The sequence below is a fragment of the Bubalus kerabau genome, chromosome 9 (genome assembly GCF_029407905.1).
Source record: "Bubalus kerabau isolate K-KA32 ecotype Philippines breed swamp buffalo chromosome 9, PCC_UOA_SB_1v2, whole genome shotgun sequence".
Taxonomy (NCBI): domain Eukaryota; kingdom Metazoa; phylum Chordata; class Mammalia; order Artiodactyla; family Bovidae; genus Bubalus; species Bubalus kerabau.
In genome coordinates, this window is record NC_073632.1 from 92,124,894 (window position 1) to 92,139,837 (window position 14,944).

The 14,944-nt window shown below is 37.1% G+C and overlaps 1 protein-coding gene across 1 annotated transcript in view; it reads left to right on the forward strand.

Moving 5' to 3' along the window:
• The window catches only part of ADGB (androglobin), a 185,652-nt gene that overhangs the window by 140,513 nt on the left and 30,195 nt on the right, over positions 1 to 14,944 (forward strand). Inside the window, exons 28-29 of the mRNA XM_055534699.1 lie at positions 310 to 503; positions 2,499 to 2,610. Coding sequence (XP_055390674.1) covers positions 310 to 503; positions 2,499 to 2,610 — 306 coding nt within the window. The remainder of the gene's footprint in view (positions 1 to 309; positions 504 to 2,498; positions 2,611 to 14,944) is intronic.

A 14,944-nucleotide genomic window follows, 5' to 3' on the forward strand; every position in this document is an offset into this window, starting at 1 on the left:
AAGCTGTCAGTTCTGTCCTCCCTGCTTGCTTTTTAAGTAGACGTTATAACTCGACCTTCCCTGGTGGCTCAGACGGTAAAGCCTATGTCTACAATGTGGGAGACCTGAGTTTGATCCCTGGGTCGGGAAGTTCCCTGGAGAAGGAAATGGCAACCCACTCCAGTACTCCTGCCTGGAAAATCCCATGGACAGAGGACCCTGGTGTCCATCGGGTAGCAAAGAGTCAGACACAACTGAGCGACTTCACTTTCACTTTCAATGATTATATATTCCACATATTTTAACATAAACAATATTTCTCATATTCAGCCAGCAAGCAAATTCTTTCAGCTCATGCTGCTTTAAAGAAAGAGCAAGATTTATACATCAAGAAAAAATCTGCAGGAGGTCAGAAATCCTATAAAAGGCCTGGAAGTGCAATAGTGGACACTGGTCAGCCTATTATGGATGAAGATACCAGCTATATACCCACTATAGACGAAAATGCTAGCACACCACAGCAGGTAATTAACATTTAGAAGATTTATTCAATTGTACTACTCCTAAAAGCTCAACATAAATCATAACAATTATTTTCCTAAAATTGAAGAAATAAAGAACAATGTATATAATTTAAGGCAGCAAATAAAAATATGATTTATCCATTGGAGATCAAGAAAATAAATTAATTGAAAGAAATAAAAACAAAATGTCAAAACCAAATCCTAATATGACAGTAATTGGGCCTCTCTGGTGGCTCAGCAGTAAAGAATCCACCTGCCAATGTAGGATACTTGAGTTTGATCCCCAGGTCAGGGAGATCCCCTGGAAAAAGAAATGGCAAGCCTCCAGTATTCTTGCCTGGAGAATGCCATGGACAAAGGAGCCTGGTGGGCTACAGTCTATGGGACATGACTATAGTTGGACACAACTGAGCAACTGAGCATACACAGAATTACATAGAAAAATCAATTAGTAATTAATATTTGAATATTTTAACACATACTTTTCAGAAAAGAGTAAATTAAGTTGAAAAACAAAATACACTTGATCATTAGGATTTGAAATATTAAGTATAAGCTTAATCTTTTAGATTTCTAAATAGAACACTTCACCTCATAAAAAGTAAATATACTTTTTCATAGAACACACAAGAAGCCTCAAAAAAACCCAAACTATATTGTGTAATTGTTATTTGAACATAATTTAATAATATAGAAATTAATAATTATCAGCTTAAAATCACATAAATGTGAAAACATGTAAATATACTAAATAATTCCTTAGCTTAAAAATCCTTTAAAAAGAAAGTATTAAATACAAAGGGCTCAATAAAAATGAAAACTACAAATCAAAATTTGTAAACCACATCTAAAGTAGCATTCAGTGGAACGTTGACTTTTTAAATTAACTCATCAGAAAATATGAATGATTCAAACAAATGAACTAAACTATTGAAACAAAAAAGTTAGAGAACAAGTAAAATAATAACTCAAAAATAAGGAGAAAAAATATCGATAAAATGAGTAAAAATTTAAGAAACGGGGAACAAAATCTACAACAATTAAACTCTAAGGTTTTTAAGATTAATAAAAACGCTTGTGTTTTGTAAGACCAATCAATTAAGAAAAAAGAAAGAAAATATAAATGAATTGAATATAGAACAAAAATTAGGATGAAGGTATAAATGCAAACAACAGGTTTAAAAATTTTTTAAGTATTATATACAACTTTATATTAGCTAGAGCTTCCTAGGTGGTGCTAGTGGTAAAGAATCTGTCTGCCAATGCAAGACACAAGAGACAGGTTCAGTCCCTGGGTTGGGAAGATCTCCTCTAGGAGGAAATGGCAACTGACTCCAGTATTCTTGACTAGAAAATTCCATGGACAGAGGAGCCTGGCAGGCTACAGTCCATTGGGCCACAGAATTGGACACAACTGAGCAACTGATCACACACACACGCACACACACACTAGCTAATTTAAAACTTAGAAAAATTGTTTTAAATGTAAAATTCCTGGGGTAGGAGGAAGAAGAGACTAGCTGCTCCACAAAAAGCAGAAAATATGAAATAATAAGAATAATCAAACAAGTCATAATCAAAGTCATACCTTTCCAAAAAGCATAGGCCTAGCTGCTTTACAAAATAGATCTAACAGACTTTTGAGGAGTAAATTATTCTAGAAAATAGAAAAACAATACAAACCTTCCAGTCTTTTTTAAGAGATTAATGTAATTCAGATGCCAAAACTGAGTAACAAAAGTAAAATAAATTTAACTTATAAACATGAATGCAAAAATTATAAATACTAGAATATATGATAGTATTGATGGGGATATGAGGCTATTATAGACTGTGGTATTACAGAATTTTGGAGAACATTTAACAGTATTTAATTAAATCATTATTGTATGATCCAGAAAAAATGCATTTATTATGTGCCTAAAATAATAAATGATTAAGCATATACTATATTTATTTTTTTATTGTTTATACTTAAATATTGCATTTTTCCAGGTATACAAGTATATTATACAGTGTTTGGTGTTATATAACAGTTGGCCTCTCACTGAAAGTCAACAGATGTTTGTTCAAGCACTAAAAGACTTAGAGAAAAATGATAACAAAGGTATGTCACTCCAAATATTATTCCTGCATTTTATATTGTCTATACATATTTAACAGTAAATTTGTCATGTAATTACTAAAATATTATTGCTTACAATTTATGCTCTAATCCAGTGGCATTTCCTGTTCTATCAACTGATTATGTGTTTCAACACTTTCAGTATTTGGTTATGAAAACCAAAAAATATATGATTGTTTAGTCAAGTTTAAACAACTTTTGTCCAGTTAGTAAAAATTACTTGATGATTATCTAACAAAGGTACTCTAAACTTTTCTAATTATAAATTATTTTTGTCCAAGTTATTAAAAAATATAACTTTAAAGATATGTTTTTAAAATATTTAAGAGAAAAAGAATCTTCCACTGAAAGAGAATTCAGGTTTATTTTTTCAAAAAGTAAACTATTCTCAATATTTCTGAGCAGGAAAAAACAGATTGATGCTTTAGATTTTAAAAAAATTGGAAACAGCCTCTACTCTTAAACATATATTGCATGTATGCATGTTCATGTCTCACTCTTTGTGAGCCCATGGACTGCAGCCTGCCAGGCTCCTCAGTCTATGGAATTTTCCAGGCAAGAATAGTGGGGTGGGTTGCCATTTCCTGTTCCTGGTGATCTTCCTGGTGCAGGGATAGAACTTGCATCTCCTGCATTGCAGGCAGATTCTTTACCACTGAGCCACCCTTATGAAGTATAATAATTAAATCTAAAGGAATGAATATTTTCAATGTATATTCTTTTCAAATATCAAACAAGATTACCCAATCATAAAATTAACCTATGTACATTATTTTAAAAATAAAATTGTACACTACCAAAGAGCATAATACAATACCAAAAGCTGGTCAGAGTGCAGAGCAACAGAAATTTTCACACACTGATGACGGGAATACAAAATGGTACAGTCAAGTTGAAAGAGTTTCAATTTCTTACAAAACTAAAAATGCACTTACTACTGTGAAATAAAGTTCACAACTTATGGCAAGACTAAATAAGTTGAAATATAAAAAAGATTTCTCTGTCCTGTGTCTTCCTGTCTCTCCTCTGCTGTGCCTTACGTATCTGCATTATGCATCTACCAACCTTCTTCCATCATTAGAAATACCTGCTCCTCCATAAAAAGCAACATTCTGCTAGCATCCACAAAAAAACTCCTAAAAGATGACATTCCTTCTTGATGGTGCAAAGGGCTAGGATGATGCTTAGATCTGGATTGTGTAAACTGACAATAATATGTCAAGGGAAACCATCAACATAATGAAAAGCAACTTATGAAATGGGAGAAAATATTTGCAAACCAGGTATCTGATTGTTAATAAACATATATATATATAAACATAAAACACATATATACAAACATATATATACAAAGAAATCATGTAACTCGGTATCAAAAAAAGAAACAATCCAATTAAAAAATGGACAAAGGATCTGAATAACATTTTTCTAAGGAACACATAGAGATGGCCAACAGACACATGAAAAGATGGTCAACATTGCTATTCATTGGGGAAATGTGATTCAAAACCACAATGAGATATTTTATTAGAATGGCTATTACCAAAAAGATAAGAGATAGTGGGTATTGGAGAGAATATGGAGAAAGCGGAACCGTTATTACACTCAGAACCATTATTACACTGTTAATGGAAATGTATATTGGAGCAGCCACTAGAGATGGAGGATGAAGATTCCTCAAAAAATTAAAAATAGTACTGCCATAAGATCTAGCAATTCCACTTCTGGGTATATGTTCTAAGGAAATGAAATCATTATCATCAAGAGATATCTGTACCTCCATGTTCATTGCAACATTATTTACAATAGCCAAGACATGCAAACAACCTAATTGCCCATTGATGGATGAACAGGTAAAGACATAGTGAGATATATATAATGGAATATTATTCAGCCATGAAAATAAGGAAAACCTGCCTTTTGAAACAACTTGAATGAATCTTGAGGATATTATGATAAGTGGAAAAAAAGTCAGACAGAGCAAGCCAAATGCTATATGAACTCACTTATATGCAGAATCTGAAATAAGAGAACTCATAGAAACATTGAACAGATTGGTGGTTGCCAAAGAGGAGGCTGGGGGATATATAAAATAGGTAAATGTGGTCAAAAGACACAAACTTCCAGTTATAAGATAAATGACCCCCAGGGATGTAATGTAGAGCGTATATGTTTCTTAAGTTCAAAATCCAGCACAGGTGGATTTTCAGTATCTGAACACAGTAGTATAATTTAAGAACTAGAATAATGTAAAATGTAGATCTTGGTTATGGTACAAATTAATAGTGTGAATTAAATTTTTAAAATGAAGTTAACATTAAATAGAGAAATACAGTAAAGTGGCTAAGCTACTGTACATTTGAGTAGTGGAAACTGGGTTATTTATCACCTGTAAAATAAGAACAACTTCGTGTTATATAATAACTCCTCTGTTTCAGAGTTGTTATGAAGATCCAAGAAAATATATATAAAGTTCCTAGAACCCAGCAGCACTTCAAAAAATTGTTTTCTCATTATTGTGTGTTCCAACTAGAAAATGTCTTTAGGAATAATTACATGTCTTCTTTTTTGACATCATATTTGACAATTTTAAGTGTGAATGATCAGCTGCTAAAATTAAATGACACCTTGTGTCACCTTTGCTGAAAGTAGCAAAGAAATTCAGGATTGAATTGTATTTAAAATGAGCTAGGAAAATTTTTTATTTGAAAAAATATGTTGGACAATCTTTTTGAAAGTTACACAGCTTTTGAATTCAGAATAATTATTCTGTAATTTCATGCTTATAAATGTGCTTTTTGTAGGTAGCCAATATATCTACAACCCATAGCCTACAAAGTAGAACCTTAAGAGTGAGATATATTTTTGAGTAATTAAGTTATCAATGTCTTGAAATTATTAACTTAGTTGACTTTTCAATGATAAATATATCAAATATAAATTGGTCAAACATTTCTTTCATTAGTACGTTGGTGACCCAATTTAAAATTATATGTAAATTAAATGGAAATGTTGCCCCATTAACTGATTTAACCTCAATATCTAATTTATATGAGAAATAAAATACATTAATTTAATTTTTTTCAACGATTTACTTTGTTACAACTCATGATAAAATGTAACGCCTGAAACCATTATAAAACTTTAAAAAGTTTGGCCTCTGGTTAACATGAAGCAACAGTGCCACCTTTAGTATATTTCAATACTTTATGTTTTAGTGAAAATTGCTTACTTTCACTTAAGAAAATAGAAAATGGAGAAACCCAAGCAGGTAATATTTAGTGATACTGTCTGCCTTTATATGTATAATAATTAGCAGTCTTGTTATTTTAAAGTATTTATGTTTGTTGCTGCTGTTTAATCACTAAGTCATGTCCAACTCTTTTCTGACCCCATGGACCGTAGCCCACCAGGCTCCTCTGCCCATGGGATTTCCCAGGCAAGAATACTGGAGTGGATTGACATTTCCTCCTCCAGGGGATCTTCCTGACCCAGGGATCAAACACACATGGCCTGCATTGGCAGGCAGATTCTTTACCACTGAGTCACCTGGGAAGCCCTTTGTTTATATTCCTGGCCTACATATTTGAAGTTCTAATCTATTTGCATTAAGCATAAGCTTTATCATTCTCAAAAGTATTTGATTTCAAGTCCCAGTGCTAATTTTATTAGCAGAATATAAAATAATTTCCTGAATTCAAATAAATATTATTGTTGCTTTTTCTCAGACACAATACATGCATGGTGTATCCAGTTCAGAGTCTTTGATAAACCAAAGGTTGTAGATACTATATATATATTTATATATTCATTTATGTATGTAGCACATGCACACACCAATACAATTACAATCACACATGGTAAATATAAACAGAAAAACCTATATGCATGGTATATTTTCAGTTCAGAGTCTGAAGAAACCAAATGCTGTAGAGATATATATATATATATATATAGCACACAGACACCAATACAATTACAATCAAACTTGGTATATATAAATAGAAATACCATACATATATATATGAATATATAAATATATATAGTTACATAATGTTCACGTATGTCAACTTGAATATGTACTGTGCTTAGTCAGCCGTTTCAGATTTTGTTATCCCATGGACAGTAGCCCACCAGGCTCCTCTGTCCATGGGGATTCTCCAGACAAGAATACTGGTGTGGGTTGCCATGCCCTCCTCCTTAGAATATGCTCATTTGAGTGGAATCAAATATGCCTACTGTATGACTCATTAAGAACTATGAGTGGTAGGAAAAGAATGCCCCAGAAATACCTAATGGGGCAGCTTGAGATTCTATTTCATCAGACATTTGTTAACATCTTAAAAACATAGAGTGTATGATACTATTCATAGATATGATCTTATTTCATATGTTCTTTATTGATTATTTAAAGTCTATGGGGATAGTGTCAGAGCTTCCAAGATGGCACTAGTAGTAAAGAATTCTCCTGCCAATAAAAGAGTCATAAAAACATGTTATGCTAGAGATGTAACAGAGTTTTGCCAAGAGAACGCACTGGTCATAGCAAACACCCTCTTCAAACAACATAAGAGAAGAGAAGACGAGTAAGGTCATCTACACATGACCAGACTCTACACATGACCAGATTGTCAATACTGAAATCAGATTGATTATATTCTCTGTAGCCAAAGATGGAGAAGCTCTATACAGGCAGCACAAACAAGACCCAGAGCTGACTGTGGCTCAGATCATGAGCTCTTATTACCAAATTCAGGCTTAAATTAAAGAAAGTAGGGAAAACCACTAAACCATTCAGGTATGACCTAAATCAAATCCCTTATGATTATACAGTGGAAGTGACAAATAGATTCAAGGGATTAGATCTGATAGAGTGCCTGAAGAACTAGGAATGGAGGTTTGTGACATTGTACAGGAGGCGGTGATCAAGACCATCCCAAAGAAAAAGAAATGCAAAAAGGCAAAATGATTGCCTGAGGAGGCCTTACAAATAGTTAAGAAAAGAAAAGATGTGAAAAGCAAGAAGTGGAAAGATATACCCATTTGAATGCAGAGTTCCAAAGAATAGTAAGGAGAGATAAGAAACCCTTCCTCAGTGATCAATGCAAAGAAATGGAAAACAATAGAATGGGAAAGACGAGAGATCTCTTCAAGAAAATAAGAGATACCAAGGGAATATTTCACGCAAAGACGGGCACAAAAAGGACAGAAATGGTATGGACCTAACAGAAGCAGAAGATAGTAAGAATAGGTGGCAAGACACAGAAGAACTATACAAAAAAACATCTTAATGACCCAGATAACCACGATGGTGTGATCACTCACCTAGAGCCAGACATCCTGGAATGTGAAGACAAATGAGCTTTAGGAAGCATCACTATGAAAAAAGCTATTGGAGGTGATGGAATTCCAGTTGGAATCATCAAATCCTAAAAGATGATGCTGTTAAAATGCTGCACTCAATATGCCAGCAAATCTGGAAAATTTAGCAGTAGCCACAGGACTGGAAAAGGTTAGTTTCATTCCAATCCCAAAGAAAGGAAATGCCAAAGAATGTTCAAACTGCTACACAATTGCACTCATCTCACATGCTAGCAAAGTAATGCTCAAAATTCTCCAAGCCAGGCCTCCGTGAACTTCCAGATGTTCAAGCTAGATTTAGAAAAGGCAGAGGAACCAGAGATCAAATTGCCAACATCCACTGGATCATCAGAAAAGCAAAAGAGTCCCCCCAAAAACATCTATTTCTGCTTTGTTGACTATGCCAAAGTCTTTGACTGTGTGGATTACAACAAGCTGTGGGAAATTCTTTAAGAGATGGAAATACCAGACCACCTGACCTACCTCCTGAGAAATCTGTATGCAGGTGAGGAAGCAGAAGTTAGCACTGAACATGGAACAACAGACTGGTTCCATTTCTGGAAAGGAGTACTCCAAAGCTGTGTATTGTCACTCTGTTTATTTAACTTATATACAGAGTACCTCATGAGAAATGCCAGGCTAAATGAGCACAAGCTGGAATCAAGACTGCCGGGAGAAATATCAATAATCTCAGATGTTCAGATGACACCACCCTTATGGCAAAAAGTGAAGAAGAACTAAAAAGCCTCTTGATGAAAGTGAAAGAGGAGAGTGAAAAAGTTGGCTTAAAACTCAACATTCAGAAAACTAAGATCATGGCATCTGGTCCCATGACTCCATGGCAGATAGATGGGGAAACAATGGAAACAGTGAGACTTTATTTCTTGGGCTCCAAAATCACTGCAGTCGGGGACTGCAGCCATGAAATTAAAAGATGCTGACTCCTTGGAAGAAAAGCTATGACCAAACTAGACAGCATATTAAAAAGCAGAGACATTACTTTTCCAACAAAGGTCCATCTAGTCAAAGCTATGGTTTTTCCAGTAGTCATGTATGAATGTGAGAGTTGGACCATAAAGAAAGCTGAGCACTGAAAAATTGATGCTTTTGAACTGTGGTATTGGAGAAGACTCTTGAGAGTCCTTTGGACTGCAAGGAGATGCAACAAGTCAGTCCTAAAGGAAATCAGTCTTGAATATCCATTGGAAGGACTGATGCTGAAGCTGAAGCTCCAATACTTTGGCTGCCTGATGCCAAGATCTGACTCATTGGAAAAGACCTTAATGTTGGGAAAGATTGAAGGCAGGAGCAGAAGGGAACAACAGAGGATTAGATGGTGGATGGCATCACTGACTCGACAGACATGAGTTTGAATAAGCTCTGGGAGTTGGTGATGGACAGGGTGGCCTGGTGTGCTGCAGTCCGTGGGGTAGCAGAGTCGGATATGACTGAGCGAGTGAACTGACTAAGAGACATTGGTTCAATCCCTGCGTCAGGAAGATACCCTGGAGTAGGAATTGGCTACCCACTCCAGTAATCATGCCCAGAAAATCCCATGGACAGACTATCAGTGAGTGCTGCAGTCCATGGGGCTGCAAAGAGTCGGACATGACTAAGAATCAGACACAACTAAAAGCCAAACATAGGGGAGCGGTCCTAAGATGGTGGAGGAATAGAATGGGGAGACCACTTTCTCCCCCACAAATTCATTGAAAGAACATTGAACGCTGAGAAAATTCCACAAAACAACTTCTGAATGCTGGCAGAGGACATCAGGCACCCAGAAAGGCAGCCCGTTGTCTTTGAAAGGAGGTAGAACAAAATACAAAGGATAAAAAGAGAGACAAAAGAGTTAGGGATGGAGACCCATCCCGGGAAGGGAGTCTTAAAAGAGGAGAAGGTTCCAAACACCAGAAAACCCTCTCACCAGCGGGTCTGTGGGGAGTTTTTGAATCTCAGAGGGTAACATAAACAGGAGGAAAAATAAATATATAAACCCCACAGATTACGTGCCTTAATAGCAACTCTCAGCAGAGAAGTAGCCCAGATGCTCGCATCTGCCACCAGCAAGCAGGGGCTGAACAGGGAGGTGCGGGCTGCATTGCTTAGGGTAAGGACCAGGCCTGAATGCCCTGAGGGCAATCTGGGGGAGATAAGGTGAGATAGCAACCCAAACTGTGGGATAGCCAGAGAGAGGGAAAACAAGAGAGAGAGAGAGAACTATCCCGTGAAAAGCCCTAACCTAAGGCACTGCCGGGCTGCTTACACAACAAAGGACTGATCGAATACCAGAGGAGAGCTAGTCAGCTGCACACCAGCCCATCCCCCGCCAGAGGCAGGGAGGCAGGCAGGCGGCAGCCAGAACCAGAAAGGGGCAATCTCGGCCCCGGAGACGGTATCCTCTACCAAACTGCGAGCAGGCTCCCAGTTGCTAACCAAGACTTCCTGGGATTCTGGACGGTTGACGTCCTCTGGGAGGGTTGCAGCCAGAGATCAGCTCCCCAGTAGACACACAGCACACCTGAGATGGCGCGCCCACTGCGCACCCAGGAAACAGAGCGGCTGGGACAGGGGAGGCGATAAGATGCACCCCTCACCTGGGGAGAGTGCGCTCACCAAGCACCTGGTCGCCTGAGCTGCTCGGACCTGGGAAGGGCACAAAACGCAGGCCAACCAAGTCTGCACCTGTGTGGAGTACCCGAGAACCGGAACCTGAGCGGTTTAGACCTGGGAAGTGCATGCAACCCAGGGCCCATTTTAGACAGTTCCTATGCAGAGCAACCCAGAGCCTGAGCAGTGTAGACTGGGAAAGCACACACGCCGTGAGCGGGGGCAAACCCAGTGTGGCCCAGACACTGCGAGCACTCCCCACACACGCCAGTGATGTTTGTTTGCAGTGTTCCTCCCTCCCCACAGCACAACTGAACGTGTGAGTCTAAATAAGTGACCACCTTCACCTCCTTGTGTCAGGGTGGAAATTAGACACTGAAGAGAACTGCAAACAGAAGAAGCCAAAATAAACAGAGGGAACCGCTTTGGAAGTGACAGATACAACAGATTAAAACCCTGTAGTTAGCACCGACTATGTTGGAGGGGCCTATAGATCTTGAGAAGCATAAGCTGGAACAAGGAACTATCTGAAACTGAACTGACCCCACCCTGCCTGCAACAGCTCCAGAGAAATTCCTAGATATATTTTTAGTATTATCATTTTTTTAATTAAATTAAAAAAAATTTTTAAGTCCTCTATTATTCCTTTAATTTTCATTTTTATAACCTACTATTACCTTGCAAAAAAAAATAAGACCCTATTTTTAAGGCAAACTTCATATATATTTTTTATAATTTTTGTGATTTTTTTTAATATTGTATTTTTGAGAGTCTAACCTCTACTCTAGATTTTTCACCTTTGCTTTTTGGTATGTTATCAATTTTGTACCTTTAAGAACCCAATCTTCAGTACCCATTTTTACTGAGGAGTGTGATTACTGTCTTGATTACTCTGTCCCCCTTTTGACTCTCCTTTTTCTCCCCCAGGTCACCTCTATCTACTCCTTCCCCTTCTCTTCTCTACCCAAATCTATGAATCTCTTTGTGTGTTCCAGGCTGTGGAGAACACTTAGAGAACTGATTACTGGCTAGATCTCTCTCTCTCCTTTTGATTCCCCCTTTTGTCCTCCTGGTCACCTCTATCTCCCTCCTCCCTCTTCTCTTCTCCATGTAACTCTGTGAACCTCTCTGGGTGTCCCTCACTGTGGAGAATCTTTTCACCATTAACCTAGATATTTTATCATTGGTGTTGTATGGATGGAGAAGTCTTGAGGCTACTGTAAGAATAAGACTGAAAACCAGAGGCAGCAGGCTTAAGTCCCAAACCTGAGAACACCAGAGAACTCCTGACTCCAGGGAACATTAATTGATAAGAGCTCATCCAAAAGTCTCCATACCTACACTGAAACCAAGCACAACCCAAGAGCCAACAAGTTCCAGAGCAAGACAAACCACACAAATGCTCCAGCAATGCAGGAACATAGCCCCAAGCTTCAATATACAGGCTGCCCAAAGTCACACCAAACCCACAGACATCTCAAAACTCACTACTGGACACTTCATTGCACTCCAGAGAGAAGAAATCCAGCTCCATCCACCAGAACACTGACACAAGCTTCCCCAACCAGGAAACCTTGACAAGCCACTTGTCCAACCCCACCCACAAGGAGGAACCTCCACAATAAGGAGGAACCACAAACTGGCAGAATACAGAAAGGCCACCCAAAACACAGCAATCTAAACAAGATGAAAAGGCAGAGAAATATTCAGCAGGCAAAAGAACATAATAAATGCCCACCAAACCAAACCAAAGAGGAGGAGATAGGGAGTCTACCTGAAAAAGAATTCAGAATAATAATAGTGAGAATGATCCAAAATCTTGAAAACAAAATGGAGTTACAGATAAATAGCCTGGAGATAAGGATTGAGAAGATGCAAGAAATGTTTAACAAGAACCTAGAAGAAATAAAAAAGAGTCAATCAATAATGACTAATGTAATAAATGAGATCAAAAATACACTGGAGGGAACCAACAATAGAATAATGGAGGCAAAAGATGGGATAAGTGAGATAGAAGATAGAATGGTAAAAATAAATGAAGCAGAGAGGAAAAAAGAAAAAAGAATTAAAAGAAATGAGGAAAACCTCAGGGACCTCTGGGACAATGTTAAATGCCCCAACATTCAAATCATAGGAGTCCCAGGAGAAGAAGACAAAAAGAAAGGCCATGAGAAAATACTTGAGGAGATAATAGTTGAAAACTTCCCTAAAATGGAGAAGGAAATAGTCACCCAAGTCCAAGAAACCCAGAGAGTCCCAAACAGAATAAACCCAAGGCAAAACACTCCAAGACACATATTAATCAAATTAACAAAGATCACAAAGAACAAATATTAAAAGCAGCAAGGGAAAAACAACAAATAACACACAAGGGAATTCCCGTAAGGATAACAGCTGATCTTGCAATAGAAACTCTTCAGCCCAGAAGGGAATGGCAGGACATACTTAAAATGATGAAAGAGAAAAACCTACAACCCAGATTACTATACCCATCAAGGATCTCATTCAAATATGAAGGAGAAATCAAAAGCTTTACAGACAAGTAAAAGCTCAGAGAATTCAGCACCACCAAACCAGCACTTCAACAAATGCTAAAGGATCTTCTCTAGACAGGAAACACAGAAAGGGTGTATAAACTCAAACTCAAAACAATAAATGGCAATGGGAACATACTTATCAATAATTACCTTAAATGTAAATGAGTTGAATGCCCCAACCAAAAGACAAAGACTGGCTGAATGGATACAAAAACAAGACCCCTATATATGCTGTCTACAAGAGACCCACCTCAAAACAAGGGACACATAAAGACTGAAAGGGAAGAGCTGGAAAAAGATATTTCACGCAAATGGAGATCAAAAGAAAGCAGGAGTAGCAATACTCATATCAGATAAAATAGATTTTAAAATAAAGACTGTGAAGAGACAAAGAAGGACACTACATAATGATCAAAGGATCAACCCAAGAAGAAGATATAACAATTATAAATATATATGCACCAAACATAGGAGCACCACAATATGTAAGGCAAATGCTAACAAATATGAAAGGGGAAATTAACAATAACAGTAATAGTGGGAGACTTTAATACCCTACTCACACCTATGGATAGATCAACTAAACAGAAAACTAACAAGGAAACAGAAACTTTAAATGAAAAAATGGACCAGTTAGACCTAATTGATATCTATAGCCCCAAAACAATGAATTTCACCTTTTTCTCAGGTGCACATGGAACCTTCTCCAGGATAAATCACATCCTGGGCCATAAATCTAGCCTTGGTAAATTCAAAAAAATTAAAATCATTCCAAGCATCTTTTCTGACCACAATACAGTAAGATTAGATGTCAATTACAGGAGAAAAACTATTAAAAATCCCAACATATGGAGGCTAAACAACATGCCTCTGAATAACCAACAAATCAGAGAAGAAATGAAAAAAAGAAATCAAAATGTGCATAGAAATGAATGAAAATAAAAACACAACAATCCAAAACCTATGGGACACTGTAAAAGCAGTGCCAAGGAGAAGGTTCATAGCAATACAGGCTTACCTCAAGAAACAAGAAAAAAGTCAAATAAATAACCGAACTCTACACCTAAAGCAACTAGAAAAGGAAGAAATGAAGAACCCCAGGGTTAGTAGAAGGAAAGAAATCTTAAAAATTAGGACAGAAATAAATGCAAAAGAAAAAAGAGAGAGACCATAGCAAAAATCAACAAATCTAAAAGCTGACTCTTTGAGAAGATAAATAAAATTGACAAACCATTAGCCAGACTCATCAAGAAACAAAGGGAGAAGAATCAAATCAACAAAATTAGAAATTAAAATGGAGAAATCACAACAGACAACACAGAACTACAAAGGATCATAAGAGACTACTATTAGCAACTGTATGCCAATAAAATGGACAACTTGGAAGAAAGGAACAAATTCTTAGAAAAGTATAATTTTCCAAAACTGAACCAGGAAGAAATAGAAAATCTTAACAGACCCATCACAAGCACGGAAATTGAAACTGTAATCAGAAATCTTCCAGCAAACAAAAGCCCAGGACCAGACGGCTTCACAGCTGAATTATACCACAAATTTAGAGAAGAGGTAACACCTATCCTACTCAAACTCTTCCAGAAAATTACAGAGGAAGGTAAACTTCCAATCTCATTCTATGAGGCCACCATCACCCTAATACCAAAACCAGATCAAGATGCCATAAAAAAAGAAAACTACAGGCCAATATCACTGATGAATATAGATGCAAAAATCCTTAGCAAACAAAATCCAACAACATATTAAAAAGGTCATGCATCATGACCAAGTGGGCTTTATCCCAGGGATGCAAG